This window comes from Mya arenaria, chromosome 13 (assembly GCF_026914265.1).
Source record: "Mya arenaria isolate MELC-2E11 chromosome 13, ASM2691426v1".
Taxonomy (NCBI): Eukaryota; Metazoa; Mollusca; class Bivalvia; order Myida; family Myidae; genus Mya; species Mya arenaria.
The window spans coordinates 39,734,667-39,755,301 of record NC_069134.1 but is presented as its reverse complement, the minus strand read 5'-3'; the positions used below and the strand labels follow the sequence as shown (position 1 = coordinate 39,755,301).

Here is a 20,635-nt window from a genome sequence, read left to right as displayed (position 1 = left end):
TTCAACCACTTTAAGTACCTCTGTATTTAAAATAATAACAACTGAAATCATTGTTGAACAACTGTTTATTTTAGATAAACAAGATTTATAAACGTTTTTTACAGAAACTGATATGTAAGTTCTATGTATAATTGTAAATGAACACAATCAAGTAATGTACCGGGTATTGCATCTTTTAATATTGCACAAAGTGGAAACATTGAAAAATGTAAATAAAACTTGTAAAATGAGACTTCAATAACAATTTATACACCCATACAATAAAAACAAAATAATATTAATCAATGCATTAACAGTGAAAATTTATCTATATAAAAAATAATCTAACAATAAGAACAACAAATAATACTGCATGATGTTCTATAAATTAACAATATGGAATTTCTTGAACTAATTTAAAGCTGCACTCTGTAAACACTGTCTGTTCTTGTCAGGCAGTTGCCCATGCTCAATTACAGGAATATGAATCAATCGAATCACCCAGCGATATGACATACCATATTATTAACGAGCAGGTGACAAATTATTGCAAAATCATAACTTCAAACTGATAGGTTAGATATATCATAACAAACAAGAATAAATTATTTGTAAAATCGATCATACGATATGTTCATAGATGGCACCAAAGGTACCATGTTACCAACAAGCAATTGACAAAATATTATTAAATCATAAGTCTCGTAAAGGTTACAAATTGAATTGAATGCATTGAATGCAGGTTTTTTTTTTCTGAAAAAGGGAAGGGGCACTGGGCCTTTGAAAAGGGGAACTGGTACTTTTTCAAACACTTTGGAGGCATTTTGGGGGCAAATGTAGTAAAATATCAATAGAGTAGTAAATATGAAATATAAAAAAAATGAAAGATTAGAAATACTGGAGGGAAATTTATATCTTAATAGATATTTGGGGAAGGGGCTGTTATATATGAGGTTAAAAAAACTGGAATGTGTTACTTGAAAATTCAAAAAAGCCAAATCCTTGACTAGTCATACAATTCCTTTGGAAATAAATAATATATACTGCCAGTAAATAAAAAAAATATTGCTATTAAGGAAGGACAATTAAACCCCTATTAAATATGATCTGTTTCAAACGTGAAACATAAAATACAATCTATGTAAAAAGTGATACCTCTATGACAAGAGGCTTCCCTTATGATGAAAGCTATTTATTCTGACAATGTGGAATTCTATAACTCACAGGGCACACACTGAATGTTCTAGCAATCATGCAGTCCAGTGACATTAAATAATGTAGACATCTATGTATTCTGACAGTGTGCGCCGCTATATCCAACAGGGCACAAACACTGACTGTTTTGACAGAATCCTCCATTTAAGCATGGAGAATTTGTACAGTCAAAATCCTCCAGAATTTCACAGAACTGACCCTACAAATGAAAAAAGAAAACTGTTATTACATGGTATGTGATGTGGTTTTGGTAGGCATATATAGTAAAACACAAGTAAATTTACACAAACGTTTCAATATTGATCTGAGCCAATCTTTTTATTAAAAGCTTGATTTGGGAGAAATTATGAATCATTTTTCATGGCTGGTATTCATAAGACATCTTAAGTAAATTTGCAACCTAAGTCAGTTTCCTAATTCAAGGGACATGGTAATATTTTTATTTTTAAATTATGTTAAAAGCACTTATTAATATCTTTTCATTCGACTTCTAAAATTTTAAGAATTCAACTTTAGTTGGGAAAGGACTTAAGATGTTTTCTGAACCCAGACCCCAGCATGGAAGACCCCTTAAATATGCCAAGAGAAAATGCCCCCTGTGGGGTTCAAACCAGATTCCCCCAGGGTGAAAAGGCAGGTAACTATCCCTCTCTACGACTCTCATCCCATTCTTATAAACATTAACATCAATTGCATCAGAAAGGCTGTCTGTAATCAAAATATAAAACAAGAGGGCCATGATGGCCCTTAAATGCTCACCAAAAGGCCACAACTCTGTGATAAAGCATTAATAAGAATGTTGCAATTTAAACATATCTTTACTGATGATGCCTTGTCATATATTTGTAAAAGGACACCCAAGGAAGCTTCCTGTGAAGTTTCATTGAATTTGGCCTGTTAGTTTCAGAGGAGATGCTTTTTAAGCAACGGACGGATGGACGGCCGACAGACAAAGACCAATCACAATAGCTCACCTTGAGCACATTCTGCTCTGATGAGCTAAAACAACAAAGGAATACAGATACTGTCAAACCCCGTTGCCTTGAACTCGCTTGAATCGAATACCTTGTTGGCTGATCAACCTTGATGAGGTTCAAATTTTCTGAGGCTCATGATATTTTGGCCAGTCCCTGGGAGTTCTAGCCAAAGAGGTTTGACTGTACAATTACAAAATCCCACTCACAGTAAAACCAGCCGGACACTGACAAACTGGTGTCCTATCCTTCATCCAACATTCTCCGCCATTCCCACATGGTGATGCCAAGCACTCCACGCCTGAAGTAATATCAAACTTGATCACTTGTATTTTACACGAAGTCAGCAAACTGTCATAGCTAAGAGTTTCACTTCTACCATATTTTTGTTGTTGCTTTTTAACTTAATAATATAAACATTCTGTTGGTCAAGAATAAAAAAAAGACAGGTCTATATGTTTATATAACATCCTGATAAATTGATAGCACAAATATGATAAGATGAAGACGAATGCCTTTTTTATCTACCGGTATGTTCATTAGACATGTTCATAACATCCTGATAAATTAATAGCACAAATATGATAAGATGAAGACGAATGCCTTTTTTATCTATGTTCATTAGACATTAATGTCACAAACTCTACGAATGTTATTCAGATCTTGCGATATACAATAGCAATTAATAGTACATTAGACTTATTTCTTTTTGGAGGACAGCCGGATATAACAGAAAGAGGTCCAAGTTGTTACCTTACTTATTTTCTAATAGACCCTCTGATTCTTAAACTTGCTCAGTGTAAAGTTACAGATCTTCAGATACACTGAAGACAACTTTCCTCTGTTTGATAAATACTGAGTGACCAGTTTCCCAGAACTTCCCTCCAAGCAGAGGGCTAGGCCAGGGAGCTGCTGGTTCCATTTCTATGACACTCTTTGTTATGACACAGTCAGGGATTGAACCCACGATCTCCCAAACAGTAAGTGGACTCTTTATCACTGAGATATTTTGGGTTTGCATTTAATTCTAAACTGGAAACTCACGCAACCATCCCATGACAGCATGCAGTGTTAAAAAAGATTCAGGTTTCAATCATTACTACATGTTAACGGTGAGATTGGTGACAATTTTGTGCTCATTGACAAATAACAGCTGGTGACTGAGAAAATGTGTTTTGTGTGAAGCTAGTTTAGCACAACATTAATATACCTTACCATCTGTATAAAAGAAAAAAAATGATGTACATAAATTATAACAAATAAAGATATAATATATATTTTCAAATATCTATGAAGTAGCATGTATTACATTAATTTCATAGCTGATCATAAACACTATATGTAATTTAGTATTATACTAGGTTTTAAATTCACAACCTAATTGATTTGTGAAAAATTGCGAATATAAAACCATTTCAAAATTTAACTACTTTACATCACAAAAAAAGACTTTATTCTTAAGAAAAATAAATTTCTTATTACAAATCAGAGGCATTATCATCATCATATTATAACACTTAAATGGAACATACTTGTGATGTATTCACAGAAGATGCCATAAAACCCTCTGGGACACTCGCAATAAGCGGATATTGAGTCGTTGTTACATATTCCCTCGTTTTTACAAGGCTGGTGGTCCACACAGTTTTTGATCCTAGTCTCACAGTGGGGTCCTGTAAAATACAAGTTTCTAATGACACATATAAAATTGGTGATGCTTTTCAACCCTTCATTAAAAAATATATTTATACATTTTATGAAGTGGACATATAATGAAAAACATGTATAGCTTACTTCAACTAGCTAATACTTGGGTATGGGCCTGAAAACAGGAAGCTGTATGGGTTCAAAGTCTACTGCTTCATGGGTACAAAGTCTACTGCTTCATGGGTACAAAGTCTACTGCTACATGGGTACAAAGTCTACTGCTTCATGGGTTCAAAGTCTACTGCTTCATGGATTCAAAGTCTACTGCTACATGGGTTCAAAGTCTACTGCTTCATGGGTTCAAAGTCTACTGCTACGTGGATTCAAAGTCTACTGCTTCATGGGTACAAAGTCTACTGCTACGTGGATTCAAAGTCTACTGCTTCATGGGTACAAAGTCTACTGCTACGTGGATTCAAAGTCTACTGCTTCATGGGTACAAAGTCTACTGCTATGTGGGTTCAAAGTCTACTGCTTCATGGGTACAAAGTCTACTGCTACGTGGATTCAAAGTCTACTGCTACATGGGTTCAAAGTCTACTGCTTCATGGGTACAAAGTCTACTGCTTCATGGGTTCAAAGTCTACTGCTACATGGGTTCAAAGGGTTCAAAGTCTACTGCTACGTGGGTACAAAGTCTACTGCTTCATGGGTTCAAAGTCTACTGCTAAGTGGGTTCAAAGTCTACTGCTACGTGGGTTCAAAGTCTACTGCTTATGGGTTCAAAGTCTACTGCTACGTGGGTTCAAAGTCTACTGCTACGTGGGTTCAAAGTCTACTGCTTCATGGGTTCAAAGTCTACTGCTTCATGGGTTCAAAGTCTACTGCTACATGGGTTCAAAGTCTACTGCTACGTGGGTTCAAAGTCTACTGCTTCATGGGTTCAAAGTCTACTGCTACGTGGGTTCAAAGTCTACTGCTACGTGGGTTCAAAGTCTACTGCTTCATGGGTTCAAAGTCTACTGCTACGTGGGTTCAAAGTCTACTGCTACGTGGGTTCAAAGTCTACTGCTACATGGGTTCAAAGTCTACTGCTACATGGGTTCAAAGTCTACTGCTACGTGGGTTCAAAGTCTACTGCTACATGGGTTCAAAGTCTACTGCTACGTGGGTTCAAAGTCTACTGCTACATGGGTACAAAGTCTACTGCTTCATGGGTTCAAAGTCTACTGCTACGTGGGTTCAAAGTCTACTGCTACATGGGTACAAAGTCTACTGCTACGTGGGTTCAAAGTCTACTGCTACATGGGTTCAAAGTCTACTGCTACGTGGGTACAAAGTCTACTGCTACATGGGTTCAAAGTCTACTGCTACGTGGGTTCAAAGTCTACTGCTACATGGGTACAAAGTCTACTGCTTCATGGGTTCAAAGTCTACTGCTTCATGGGTACAAAGTCTACTGCTACATGGGTTCAAAGTCTACTGCTACATGGGTACAAAGTCTACTGCTACGTGGATTCAAAGTCTACTGCTACATGGGTTCAAAGTCTACTGCTTCATGGGTACAAAGTCTACTGCTACGTGGATTCAAAGTCTACTGCTACATGGGTTCAAAGTCTACTGCTTCATGGGTACAAAGTCTACTGCTACATGGGTTCAAAGTCTACTGCTACATGGGTACAAAGTCTACTGCTACGTGGATTCAAAGTCTACTGCTACATGGGTTCAAAGTCTACTGCTTCATGGGTACAAAGTCTACTGCTACGTGGATTCAAAGTCTACTGCTACATGGGTACAAAGTCTACTGCTACGTGGATTCAAAGTCTACTGCTACATGGGTTCAAAGTCTACTGCTACATGGGTACAAAGTCTACTGCTACGTGGATTCAAAGTCTACTGCTACATGGGTTCAAAGTCTACTGCTTCATGGGTACAAAGTCTACTGCTACATGGGTTCAAAGTCTACTGCTACATGGGTACAAAGTCTACTGCTACGTGGATTCAAAGTCTACTGCTACATGGGTTCAAAGTCTACTGCTTCATGGGTACAAAGTCTACTGCTACGTGGATTCAAAGTCTACTGCTACATGGGTACAAAGTCTACTGCTACGTGGATTCAAAGTCTACTGCTACATGGGTACAAAGTCTACTGCTACGTGGGTTCAAAGTCTACTGCTACATGGGTACAATGTCTACTGCTACGTGGGTTCAAACATGGGTTCAAAGTCTACTGCTACATGGGTACAAAGTCTACTGCTTCATGGGTACAAAGTCTACTGCTACGTGGATTCAAAGTCTACTGCTACATGGGTACAAAGTCTACTGCTACATGGGTTCAAAGTCTACTGCTACATGGGTACAAAGTCTACTGCTACGTGGGTTCAAAGTCTACTGCTACATGGGTACAAAGTCTACTGCTACGTGGATTCAAAGTCTACTGCTACATGGGTACAAAGTCTACTGCTACGTGGATTCAAAGTCTACTGCTACATGGGTACAAAGTCTACTGCTACGTGGGTTAAAAGTCTACTGCTACATGGGTACAAAGTCTACTGCTACGTGGGTTCAAACATGGGTTCAAAGTCTACTGCTACATGGGTACAAAGTCTACTGCTTCATGGGTACAAAGTCTACTGCTACGTGGATTCAAAGTCTACTGCTACATGGGTACAAAGTCTACTGCTACATGGGTTCAAAGTCTACTGCTACATGGGTACAAAGTCTACTGCTATATGGGTTCAAAGTCTACTGCTACATGGGTACAAAGTCTACTGCTACGTGGGTTCAAAGTCTAATGCTACATGGGTACAAAGTCTACTGCTACATGGGTACAAAGTCTACTGCTACATGGGTACAAAGTCTACTGCTACATGGGTACAAAGTCTACTGCTACATGGGTACAAAGTCTACTGCTTCATGGGTACAAAGTCTACTGCTAGGTGGATTCAAAGTCTACTGCTACATGGGTACAAAGTCTACTGCTACGTGGGTTCAAAGTCTACTGCTACATGGATTCAAAGTCTACTGCTACATGGGTACAAAGTCTACTGCTACGTGGATTCAAAGTCTACTGCTTCATGGGTTCAAAGTCTACTGCTTCATGGGTACAAAGTCTACTGCTACGTGGATTCAAAGTCTACTGCTACATGGGTTCAAAGTCTACTGCTACATGGGTTCAAAGTCTACTGCTTCATGGGTTCAAAGTCTACTGCTACATGGGTTCAAAGTCTACTGCTACATGGGTTCAAAGTCTACTGCTACATGGGTTCAAAGTCTACTGCTACATGGGTTCAAAGTCTACTGCTACATGGGTACAAAGTCTACTGCTTCATGGGTTCAAAGTCTACTGCTACATGGGTTCAAAGTCTACTGCTACATGGGTTCAAACATGGGTTCAAAGTCTACTGCTACATGGGTTCAAAGTCTACTGCTACGTGGTTTCAAAGTCTACTGCTACATGGGTTCAAAGTCTACTGCTACGTGGTTTCATAGTCTACTGCTACATGGGTTCAAAGTCTACTGCTACATGGGTTCAAAGTCTACTGCTACGTGGGTTCAAACATGGGTTCAAAGTCTACTGCTACATGGGTTCAAAGTCTACTGCTACATGGGTTCAAAGTCTACAACTACGTGGGTTCAAAGTCTACTGCTACATGGGTTCAAAGTCTACTGCTACATGGGTTCAAAGTCTACTGCTACATGGGTTCAAAGTCTACTGCTACGTGGGTTCAAAGTCTACTGCTACGTGGGTTCAAACATGGGTTCAAAGTCTACTGCTACATGGGTTCAAAGTCTACTGCTACATGGGTTCAAAGTCTACTGCTACATGGGTTCAAAGTCTACTGCTACGTTGGTTCAAACATGGGTTCAAAGTCTACTGCTACATGGGTTCAAAGTCTACTGCTACGTTGGTTCAAACATGGGTACAAAGTCTACTGCTACGTGGTTTCAAAGTCTACTGCTACATGGGTTCAAAGTCTACTGCTACATGGGTTCAAAGTCTACTGCTACGTGGGTTCAAAGTCTACTGCTACGTGGGTTCAAACATGGGTTCAAAGTCTACTGCTACATGGGTTCAAAGTCTACTGCTACATGGGTTCAAAGTCTACTGCTTCATGGGTTCAAAGTCTACTGCTACGTTGGTTCAAACATGAGTTCAAAGTCTACTGCTACGTGGTTTCAAAGTCTACTGCTACGTGGGTTCAAAGTCTACTGCTACATGGGTTCAAAGTCTACTGCTACGTTGGTTCAAACATGGGTTCAAAGTCTACTGCTACGTGGTTTCAAAGTCTACTGCTACATGGGTTCAAAGTCTACTGCTACATGGGTTCAAAGTCTACTGCTACGTGGGTTCAAAGTCTACTGCTACGTGGGTTCAAAGTCTACTGCTACGTGGGTACAAAGTCTACTGCTACGTTGGTTCAAACATGGATTCAAAGTCTACTGCTACGTGGTTTCAAAGTCTACTGCTACATGGGTTCAAAGTCTACTGCTACATGGGTTCAAAGTCTACTGCTACGTGGGTTCAAACATGGGTTCAAAGTCTACTGCTACGTGGTTTCAAAGTCTACTGCTACATGGGTTCAAAGTCTACTGCTACGTGGGTTCACTGAAGTCTCATGGTGAGACATGTACAGCTATCTTCAACTAGCACATATGAAAATGTTTATGTTCATTGTTCGTACTTGTGTTCGCATATGCTGTAGGTATGTAAGTACCTGAACGCATTATTGAAATAAAAAAAATATATAGCTATCTTCAACCAGCACAAACCTGTGAAAGGGCCTGAACATAGACAGCTGTAGAGGGAGTCAGTAGGCACACATTCAGCGTTGTTATGACAGGGTCTACTGCTACATGGGTTCACTGAACTCTCACAGCGTGATCCTACAAAAATAGTAACAAATAGTATAACACACACTTTCTCCCCCTTTAAGCTCATTTCTTTGTCTCATAATAGAAAGTTATGATACACAAGGTACTCTCATAGCCTTTGTATACATTGAAAAAATATATTGACAGGTACCAAAGAATATTTACCCTCCTTTGACTAATCAGGAACAAAAAAATCATTGCTGACGCTTTCAATATAAAAAATCAATTCATGAAAATAATAGTTTTCATAATTGTTATCATCATTTTTGTTTCTCATTAATTTATTGACACTAACCTGAGAACCCAGTGTTGCACTGACATGCGTAACCCTGCTCTGAGCTATCTTCGATACACAGACCCTCATTCAGACAGGGTGCAAGGTCGCAGGGAGACTGAAAATTTTCACATCGCTCTCCTGAAAGATAGCGGTAAGGAATTCAAACCTTATTCAAATTTACATAATTATTTTGTTAAATAATGATTCAATCAATGTGTTTGTGCTAACAGCCACTGTTGGAACAAATTATTAACATCCTTCGCAGTAATGCTACCACATCAAAACGCATTACCTACATTCATATGCAAATGATTAACATAACAATAACAACTAATAAATGTATATTATATGATAATCATACTGTGATAGTTTCAGACCAAGAAAGTACGCAGATATAACTTTAAGGGTGAATACAGATAGTTTGGTTGAGCTTTTAGACCAAAATAGCAAAACGAGAGATCATTAAATTTTAAACAAATTTCTACCTTTAAATCCAACTGCACAAACACATTCAAATCCCACCAAGCAATCAGGGCCACTACATTGCACACATGTTGCTCCATTTAAACAGGGCTGAGAAAAGCAAGCATCTAGACGATCCTGACATAGGTTGCCTTTGAAACCAGACAAGCAGTTACAGATGAATGAATTCTGTCCACTTGGCTGACACTGAGCACCATTTTGACATGGATTTGAGTCGCAGGCCGTCTTGGCAATGTCACACTGGGATCCTGTCAGATAACATAAAGATATAACATCAATTTGATCAACACATTGTAAAACATATTATACATAATGCTTAAATCTTAAAATGCATAATGCATAATGCTTATAATCTAATAATGCATAATGCTTATCATGCATTTTATGGGAAAAGAAGATATTCTTACTCAGACTTTCTTTCATGGCATAAGTAGAAAATTATGTCATGACTAAAGTAGGATACTGGGTCAGAGTTTATTGTATTCACCTTTGAAACCATGGTCAAATAAACAGAAAGTAATGTCTGCTTCCGACACACAGTTGCCTTGGAAATTCATCACAAAGAGTCATATGTGTCACACTTACTATGGAACCAGGTGTATTCTGATCCTGACACAGTTGCCATGGAAACAGGTGTTTTCATAAAACATGGAGGTAATTATGTCCCACACTTTCTCACACTCACCTTCAATTCCAGTTTCACAAACACAGCTAGTGTTGTCTGTTCCTGACCATTCAGAACTCCTTGGCCTTTTTTATCGAAAACAACCTTGGATGTACATGTATGCTGGTATATCAGAAGAAGTAGTTCATAAAATTTTGTATGATATTATTAAATAAATGTAGTGTTTTAGCTTGTATTTGTAGATCTAAGTTTCAATTGATTGCTAGTGAAGTGTATTATTGCAAACATAATTCAGATTTCCAAGAGTTAAGTCATTATGTTTAACTGCTAACTTAATTAAAACTACTACGCGATCTGCTTGCAGCTGAGTTAAAGTGTACCAATTTCTGACATTTCAGCCGTCCATCTAGATCAGAGGTTGTTTTTTGATAATAATGGCCGAGGAGTTCCAAATGCTCACGATCCACATTTGCCATGGAAGGAGGTGCTATGTCTCAAAGGGATATAACTGTGTAACACCCTTTCTCACACTCACCTTTAAATCCAGGGTCACAAACACAACTATTGTTGTCTGCTCCTGACACACAGTTGCCATGGAGACAGGTGCTCTCATCACAGGAGGAGATGATTACATCACACAATTTCCCTCTGTAACCAGGGTAACATGTGCAGATGAAAGTGAGGCCGTCTGCAGAATTTTCACATGTCCCTTGAATACATGGCCGGGATGCACAAGGCAGGCCAGTTTCACAACTGTCTGCAATAAAAGTAAGAGCATTTTATTCAACAAGGAAACTTTATTGATAATAATTTTAATGAATTATACATTTGTTGCAATATGCACAGATGGAATACCAAAAATTAGTAAACGACATATTAAAAAATATCAGCAACAAAACATGAATATATGTAGAAGTCAGTTTACTTATTTTGATTAAAACATCTTAAAATACAAGTTAAATAGGTAAAAACGTGAGCATGCATGACGGTGAAGAAGATTTTTTTATCAAATTGTTATGCTTTTTTCAGTAATTTGATAAAGTCTTAGAATAAACAAAACGGTGAAAATTACCTCCAATATAATTTTCTGGACATTCACAGGTGTAGGAATCCTTCCCATTAAAGCAAAGTCCATCGTTTTGACAAGGCGAACTGGCACAGGGGACATAAGTCTCACAGTCTTTTCCCGCGTACAGAATACCACATTTACACTGATACATGCCCTCAGAAATATGTTCACACTCTCCCCCATTTTTACAAGGGTTGGATTCACATGGGAATTTTCTAGTTTCGCAGTGAATGCCTTCAAAATCATCAGTGCATGTACATAGGTATGTTCCATCAGTGTTATTCGAGCAAACTCCATTGTTTTTACAAGGAATGCTTCCACAGGGGTCGAAAATTTGGCATTTTATTCCAGTATACACCTCTGGACATTTACATGTGTACTGACCATCATTTTCATCTTGACAACTCCCGCCATTGACACATGGTGAGTTTCCGCAAGGTAAATACTGTCCACAGTCTAAACCAGTGTAATACTGTCTACAAACACATGTATATGACATAAAGTCATCAGAATTTTCACAAATTCCTCCATTTTTACATGGCATTGAACTGCATGGAAGAACTGTCTCACAAAGCTTCCCTGTTGTGTTAACATTGCAAATACATTCAAATTCCTGCTCATTCACATTTTCACAAACACCATTATTTTGACAGGAAGTACTCAAACATGGCAGACTCACATTGCAAAACTTTCCGGAATAATTTGGCAAGCATTCACAGAAAATGTCATCAGATGTGCTCACACATCTTTCCTTGTTTACGCACAAATCGCATGACAAACTTGACTTAAAGTACTGACAATTAATTCCAGTATAATTGTTCATGCATTGACACAAATATCCTCCATTCAATAAATTTTGACAAGTTGCGCCATTTAAGCAAGGTGCTGAGTCACACGCTTTTGAAAGAACTTCACAATTTTGTCCACTGAATCCTGCCAGACATTGACATTGATATTCATTGGCTGCTATATTTAGACACGTACCTCCATTTTCACATGGAGAAGAAGTACAAGGGGAGGTTATTTCTGTCTCACAAAGTGTTCCTGTGTACATGTTTGGGCATAAGCATTCAAAGAAAGTCAAACCTAATGGAGTACATTGTCCGTTGTTTTTACAAGGATTCGGATAACAATTGGACTGAAATTGACAAAAATCACCAGAAAACCCATCCTGACATTCACATATTTCAATATCCTCATTAATTTTGCATTGACCTTCATTTTGACACAAATTCTGAGCACATGGAATCCTACTTTCACAGTTTTGTCCAGTGAATGGCTCTGGACACAAACATTCATACTGGTTCCCTCCCTTTTGTAAACATTTGCCATTGTTCAAACATGGCTGACTTGCACAGGGAACTGGTATTTCACACTGGTTCCCGTCATAATGAAGTGGGCATGTGCAGTGATAAGAACCAGCCACTGGTGAACATTTCCCACCATTAAGGCAAGGGTAGGTAACAGCTTGGCATACAAAATTGTTGGTGATCTCACATTGGTCCCCTGTTAAATGATAAAAGCCACTGCTAAGTATGTTTAGGAATAGAAAAGTGGAATGCATTTCATTTACATTTTTATCTTTTTAATCAACTTTGAATACCGTTAAAAAAAAATGCACTTAAAGTAGATTCCAAATCTGATCAGTTTTTCTCAGTCAAGGGGCTTAACATCTGTGATATTAAAGCCAGAGCTATTGATCTCCCGACATGTACGCATATTGGTAGTATTAGTACCTTGCGTTCTTAGTTTTATGTGAATCTCTTGAGTGATTTATGAGTTATGCCAAACAATTTTAAGATTGTGAACCACCATTTCTCTGACAACAAACTTGACTCATTACTATAAAAAAACAGATTATGGTATCATAAGATTATATAAACAAGCAAAAGCTGACCAGAGAAGGGTGACACACAGTAGCAACTGTAGGGTGTGACAGGTGAGGACCCAGGTACACATTTGGCCCCATTCTTACAGGGGCTGGATAGACAGGGGTCCAGTGGCGACTCACACTTATCCCCTGTAAATTCTGGCACACAGGTGCATGTATATCCACTGTCAACATCTACACAGGTGCCTGGAGGGAATAACAGCAATCATATATTTAATGCTTCTTCTTGAACCATGCCCCTGTGAACATTGGTCCAACATGTTTACATTTATTTGAATATTCATTACTGAAAATTATACAACATTTACCGGTACAATTAATCTCCAAGCACAGTAAACTCAGGAGTTTGCTAGACTTTTATAATGTTTTTTATGCTTAATTTTGATATTTTTTTTCTAATATGTGAATGTGCACATTTATAGAGCTAATTGATTTTGCCAATAATAACCTGCAAACTTTTAAGATATATCTTTTTCACATTTAAGACGTGTGCGTCTTAAAAAAAAGAGTCAGTGATGGGTGTATCATATGTAAGTAGATTATTTAAAAAGAATACAAACACACAATGTACCCCCGTTCTTGCATCCATTGTTCACACAGTTGTCAATGTTGGTTTCACACCTGGCCCCTGTGAAACCCTGCATGCAGATACATGACTTGGGGTCACCCGGTACACACACCCCATGATTCGCACAGGGGTCCCCTGAAATAATGGAAGCCTCAATTATACATATGTAACTTCAAGTATTTTTGCCCTGAATCTCAGATCAAGGTTCTCACAGATGAATGGATTTAACAAATAAATGCCTTAAAGGGACTATTTCATGAATTGTAAAATTCATTTTTTAATTAGTGTAAAAAACTGTGAACCCTTGCGAGCGAGTGGATAAAGTGTCAGTTTTCTAAAAAAATTTACCCGCGTGGGTTTTGCAACAATCACTACAACCAGGGTTTTTTTTATACTTTTTCTGCAATTTCAGTATCAAAGAGTAAAATAATTTAAATATTAATTTGTTTTCATGTGCATTCCCGGGAAAACTCATTTTTGGTGCCAAAACATGACGCTAGTCCCTTTTAAGAATTCATTTGTCACTTTTGCATAATTTGTGTGTACATGACATATATAGTTACTGTATTATATGTACAGTAGTTGTAAACTACATTTAGAACGAGTTTTTAAATTGAATCTGTTTTTAACATGTTTCATTTACATAATGCTTTAACTGTGTGTACAAAGTCAGTAAGAGGTTTTTTTTTTCAAATATTTTAAGCTGTCACATATACACAAAAGTATACATAACTAAACAAAACGAGACAAAAATATAGCACTGCAAAGTTTTGCGTCACTCCTGTTACCATTTTCACATGTCTGTTCCCGCTCACAGCGCGACCCTGCCCGACCAAGTGGACACACACAGAAGTATTCCCCCATCCCGTCAAAGCACTCCCCACCATGCTGACAGGGTTGACTTGCACAGTCATTGACATTCACATCACACAGCTTTCCTATAAAAAGAAAAGAACCAGTGAGTAGATAATTTATGTGCAGTATTTTGAAATATGTGCCTTCTTATCATAAACAAATCAATCATACCCATTTTAAATGTCAATGTAGATTATAAGTATCTTCCATGGCCGAGAGTGTAAGATAGGTTCATTCCGACCCGAGCTTAGGGTGTTTTGCGGAAACGAGGTTTACCAAGTTTCCGCAAAACACCCGGCGCGAGGGTCGGGATGGACATATCTTATACGAGCGGCTATGGTAGATGCTTTTTCTCCCACCTCAGTTAAACAAAATTAAGTAAAAATGTATTTTTTGCTGGAACTCTTTTTTGCTTAGTGAAAATAAGTGCGTATGGATATGCGATAGCACGTGGTTGTCATGGATATACGCGCAGTGATCCAGTTAATGTTAATAGTCAAATCGGTCTTTTTAAATAGTTCTAAGGAGAATGAAGCATTATTTCTTGAATGGTGCGTGAAAACTGTTTTATGGTGACATTTGAAGCGAGAAATAATTAATTAGCGTTCTAAATATTACAATAAGACAAGATTTCCTTTGACAGTCTTCAACAAGGGAGGTAATTACAATGTGGTAAAAGGCGTTCCATACGGGCATTTTATCTTCGCCCAAGGGCAAGAAAAGAATATCTAGCATGGTTAAATTATTGGATCTACTTATCTGAGGTGGGAGAAAATGTTATATAATTATGTGGTCTAAACACAAAAACAAAGTTTAACTATAACAAGAGCTGTCACTTGACTATTCCGCTGGTTTAAGGATTGCAAAGTTTTGGTCATAATGTATTAATCAATGTAAAATTTTATTACATGCAAAACCTTACCAAGAATTTCTAAGTCCAATAATAAAGGGGCAAAATTTGCATTATATATAAACTTGATTGTATAAGGTTTCAATGCAATACATCAAGTAGTTGCTGAGTTATTGACTTAAGCCTGCTTACATGCAATACTTTATTTTAAGTCGAATAATAAGGGGCAATTCATTTTTTTACATGCAAGATAGAGTCATCTAACTTGATTATTTAAAAAGGTTGGATGGTCAGGATCCTTTGTATAAAGTTTCAATGCAATACATGATTTTATATTGTATACAGTATTTGCTGAGATACTGACTGAAATGTGGTTACATGCAAAACCTAATCCAGTATTTCTAAGTCGAATAATAAAGGGCCATTATTTGCATTTTATGCAAAATACAGTTATCTAACTTGGTTATTCAAGTAGCTTGGATGGTTGAGTACCTTTGTATATCATCTCAATGCAATACATTAAGTATTTCTTAGATATTAACCTGTATGCCCACATGCAAAACCGCAAAGGTCGAATAATAAAGGCCCATTATTTGCATCATATTCAAAAAAGTGTTTTCAAACTCCAACAATTAAGTAGGTTAGATAGTTGGGAACACATATCTAAAGTATCAATGCAATAAATGATTTATTTGCTGAGATAATGACTTAAAGGTGCTTACATACAAAACATTTGACCAAGGTGTGACGCTGACGCTAGGGTTGAATAGTATAGCTCTCCTTATTCTTCGAATAGTCAAGCTAATAAGATTATTCTTACACTTCAAAAATAATGAAACAATAAACTAGAATTACGCGAAATTGATGTGGAAATCTGGATGATTATAAGTCACCATGACCTTAATCTATGACTCCAATAGGAGTCATCTACTGACTTATAATGGACAATATGCATACCAAGTTTGAAGACTCCACATCAAAAGTAATTCTAAAGTTATTGTTTAGAAACACAGCAAAAACTGACAGAGAAAACAACAGCTAGGTGTCTGTGAAACATAAAAAGAATTCTAACAAAGATTAAAGATATATGAGTAAATTTAATATTTCATCTGTTTGCAAAAGACATTATATAATAATTGTCGCAAGCTCAGTAGAGTATGCGGCTTAATACGTCTAACCTGGGACATCCTGTCTTGCAAGTCAGGTGCTCTAACAGCTAACCTTTTGGCCCGGATAACAAACATACTCTCTGAACTGTATAAACCAGTATGGGGATATATTTAATCTATTACCTGTGTAAGGGGTATCGCAGGTACACATAAACCCTCCAGGTGTGTTAACACAGAAGCCATGTACACAAGGTGATGATTCACACATCAGTAGTTCTTTTTCACATCGGGAACCTGTGAAGCCCTCTCGACATGTGCAACTGTATCGACCAGATAAGGCCTACAAAAAGTATGTACAGAAAGTTATGGATAAAACAAGAGTACCACAAGTGGGTCTGAATGCTTGTCCATTTTTCTTAGTTATGGGACTTGCTTTATGTCAATTAATATTGTAAGCACTAAGCATATGCAAACTAAGTTTCATGATCATCCAAATGTACCTTTAACATTGTTTTAGTTAGTTAGAATTTATTTATATATATTACAAGACTTGTCAAAAATGTTCTTTTCAATCATCCGAAGTCACTGTCATTGACAAGATGTTGCACCTTGGTGAGAAAACAGTTGATAATACTTTTTATGAGTAATGAAAAACCTGTAAAACTAATACTTGTAAGTACTGTACAACTGGTGTAATCTCGGGCTGGTGGTTGCTGAGTAACCCTTTATCAGTTCAGGATATGCCCATCTATACGATTTATCCGAAAGTTCTTGAAAAAATGTATTTCTGTGTATTTCTGCAAATATGTTCGAAACCTTGGCTACTACTTTCAACTTGAAAATGCTTGCCTTAAAATCATAAGAATGGACAGTATCAGTTACCTGACATGTACCTCCATTCAAACAAGGCTGTGATTGACATACACGTCTCAGGATCACAGTGTCACATCTGCTGCCACCATACCCTAACAGGAGGGGACAGAAACATTAAACATTAAAATACATGACATAAAGTTGGAGTAATAAATGTACATGTAATGTTACCATTTATTGAAGGTGATAGTAAAGAGCACAATAATAAGGTCCGTACCTTTTAAATCTTAAAAAGTATCATTGTCTACTTCAAATACATACACATACTTGGTGTCATTCCCTTGCAAATATTTTGATATCAATTGATTGTCAAGATCTACATGACAGTGTGCATGTTACAAACTTACATGTACAATGTATTGTATGTTTAATCATAATTTTTTATGTATAATCATGTATGTTTATTTAAATAAGATGAAACTGTATTATTCTCTCATATATACCTGGTAAACATGAACAGTAGTACTGGCCACTTCCTAACTCTGTACACACACCATAAACACACGGATTAGGATCACATACTGAAAGAAGAAAGGCGAAGTTTACAACAAGGTTTTAACATGTACATTTTACTATAGTGTTATTGGAACATTGTATCAATTTAAACATACCAATTTTCCAAAACAATTGACATATTTGCACATCGGTTTGCTCAAACTCCATGCAGTGTTTATTAATAATTCCCTTACAGTACAGTAATCACTGGATAATTACACTTAAAAGTTCATACAGCTAAAGTTCAGCTTTACTTCAATTCTGCTAACCAAGGGAGATAACTGCTTATAAGATTTGGATTTGCTTTGAAATATATAAAGTGAATGAACCCCGTACCTTTCAACCCAAAGTGGGCACATCAACTGCAACGCTATAAAAGCTAGCTCAACAGTGAGGCTGTTGGAAGTGCCCTTTATACAGCTAACACTACACTTCTCCCTTATCCATGTTACTTAACCTTCATTTCCTGTCCTGCACAAGTTCTTTAACCGACCATTGTCTGCTACATTCAGATGCTACTGAATTACTTCGGACACCATTCAAGTGAAAGAAAGTATCAAATGGCGATACCTTTTGACACGCAGAAGACACAACTACTACGTCAAAATCTAGATCAACAGCGAGGCTGTTGGAAGTGCCCCTTGCCGCTTGGGCACTACATATATAATGGTTCCAAGTTAATTGTTTAAAAAAATTGACTTTAGTTTTTAAAATAGCAACTCCTCGAAATTCAGAATAAAGAAACAAGCATGTTATTGCTAATTCAAAATTTCATCATCAGTGAATAACAAAACATTTTAAATACAGACCTCTTTATTAACACAACATTCAATCTAAATATTGAAATGTAGCACTTTCTTTCAATTCTTGGATCTTAACTACTGTACTTATTTATGTTTTTAGTTTGTCGAAATTCCCTCGTGCAACTCCCTCACAAAACATATTCTTTGTTTGTGTAAACTTATTTACTGATTGGTGGATAACTTAACTTTGTATACCTGCATGTGCTCTTGCGTTTGACACTTCCGAGACTATAACGACAAACAAAATTATAGATTTTAAGATCTTCCTGGCAACGAAGCGCTTAAATATCATCTTGTGCACGTTTTCAAGGAATATTTTCATTCTAAGAAAAGTTTTACATTAAGCACACATCTCTATTTTTTAAAAATTGGACAGAAAATCAAAAATTAAAGACAGCATAAATAAAATCGATCTACTGTCGGCCATGTTGTTTACATGTCACAACCATAAAAACCTACACCCTAATATATACTATTTTTAAACAAAACGTCTTTCCTTTCAACCGGTGTTAAGAAGGATTAGGGGCAGCTTTTGGTTCAACACACAGGCATCTGGTTCAACAGTCTTCAACTGCCTTATCTTAAAAATAAAAACTGGGTGGATAACCGACCCATTTTCCTTAAATTCAATATGGTATAAAAACCAATCTTGGTATCTACCATGTACCCATACAGATACAGAAATGTTTAATATGTTTGAATATACTCCAAATGTTTGTGAAACAAAACTTTGTATGAAAACTGTTTTATAATGTTTATAACAAGCGTTGTCAAAGGAAGATGACAAATGCCTTCGCTTGTGCCTGAAATATCAAATAGCCATTGACCAGTACATTTTGTGACCATTGAGATTAGAGCATGCATGAGTTTTATGTGCTCACACCTTTAAGTTCTTTACAATCTTTGAAATACAACTGAATCAAATGAAAAATGAATAGACGCAGTTACAGATGAGACACAAATCACAGAACTTTGAAATTCCCATCGTGTTCCATTGACCACTAAAAGTGACCTTGACCTACTGTATGAGGTGAAGCCAGTAATGTAGAAACTGTAAAAATTCTGTGAAGTTTTATTGAAATCTGATTTAGAGTATAAGTTTATCTGCTAGTTGCCGGTTGGGGATTCAAATAATCAACTTCATAGTAGTTAGATGTTGATATTTCGCTACTTGACCATATTAAGTTGATTACATGCATTGCAGAATGTTGATATCGTCTGACGTTGTCTGAAAGTTGCCATTTTACATGGCTTATGTTCATCCTAGGGAAATAACACACTGTCTTCATTTCACCATTCAAATCGACTATGTGAAGTTTTGAGGCGTTCATTCATGTGTCATTCGTTAATATGTTGAAGACACCAGAAATATCAAACATTTGCGCGATATTGAAGCAATGCATTGTGGTTACTGGATGTGCACTTTGGACAACTGGTGATAATAGTGTGTCCAGTCATTGCAAGTTCGGTAATTTATCTACATATAGCAACCATAGAATGGGCAGAACATGGGCCAAATTCCGTGGGAAACATTCCGTAGAAATGAAAATCATGTCTTCTGTTTACATTTGAACGCATAAAATAGAAAGATGGGACTGTAACGAATAAGAACCTACAAATTATTGTTCAGTTCTTAAGTCTGCGAATGGAATGTTAACACTTGGTTTATTCTTTATCAAAGACAAATGAGGAATGCATGGGAAATAAAAGTGTGGGCCAGCGATCTGGTGGAATAGGTTAATAGTATAAACAAGAGGGCACTGAATGCCCTCTATCGCTCACCTGATCCAATTCAAGTGTGAAATATTAGTGTTTTCAGGGCGAGGGCAATTGTGACAAAACTCTTCCCTATCAGCCTTAGACCACAATTTTAAAGGATCATCTTCATTTCAGCTACTTTAGATCATATAAGTTAAAGGTAGATGGTGAATGAACATACAGTCATAAATGTGACCTCTAGAGTGCTAACAAGCTTTTCCTATGATTTGACCAAATGAACTAGTGTTAGACCGCACATGACCCAGATTTAAACTTGACTTAAAGACTA

The 20,635-nt window shown here is 37.0% G+C and overlaps 1 protein-coding gene across 2 annotated transcripts; it reads right to left on the bottom strand.

Moving 5' to 3' along the window:
* Positions 1–171: 171 nt before the first annotated feature.
* Positions 172–19,004, bottom strand: LOC128213321 (neurogenic locus notch homolog protein 1-like). 2 transcript variants are annotated; one of them, XM_052918923.1, is made up of 15 exons: positions 18,784–19,004; positions 17,734–17,811; positions 17,300–17,382; positions 16,601–16,757; positions 14,392–14,541; positions 13,607–13,738; positions 13,042–13,221; positions 11,148–12,650; positions 10,611–10,832; positions 9,453–9,698; positions 8,986–9,105; positions 8,589–8,702; positions 3,701–3,841; positions 2,378–2,469; positions 172–1,393 (listed from the first exon to the last, which is right to left on the bottom strand). In XM_052918923.1, exons 1-15 carry the CDS (start codon positions 18,908–18,910, stop codon positions 1,265–1,267), a joined length of 3,474 nt encoding a protein of 1,157 aa, XP_052774883.1. In that variant the 5' UTR covers positions 18,911–19,004; the 3' UTR covers positions 172–1,264. The 2 variants fall into 2 exon arrangements, with proteins under 2 accessions (XP_052774883.1, XP_052774884.1); XM_052918924.1 differs by lacking the exons at positions 17,734–17,811; positions 18,784–19,004 and having other exon boundaries at positions 17,311–17,358.
* Between the last annotated feature and the right edge of the window lie 1,631 nt (positions 19,005–20,635).

Coding starts and splice junctions, on each gene's coding strand:
- LOC128213321 (XM_052918923.1), bottom strand. CDS start 18,910: ATGAAAATATTCCTTGAAAACGTGCACAAGATGATATTTAAGCGCTTC. Junction 14,542..16,600: donor CTGCGATACCCCTTACACAG/GTAATAGATTAA, acceptor TTCTTTTTATAG/GAAAGCTGTGTGATGTGAAT. Junction 2,470..3,700: donor CTTCTGTGAATACATCACAA/GTATGTTCCATT, acceptor ATATTACTTCAG/GCGTGGAGTGCTTGGCATCA.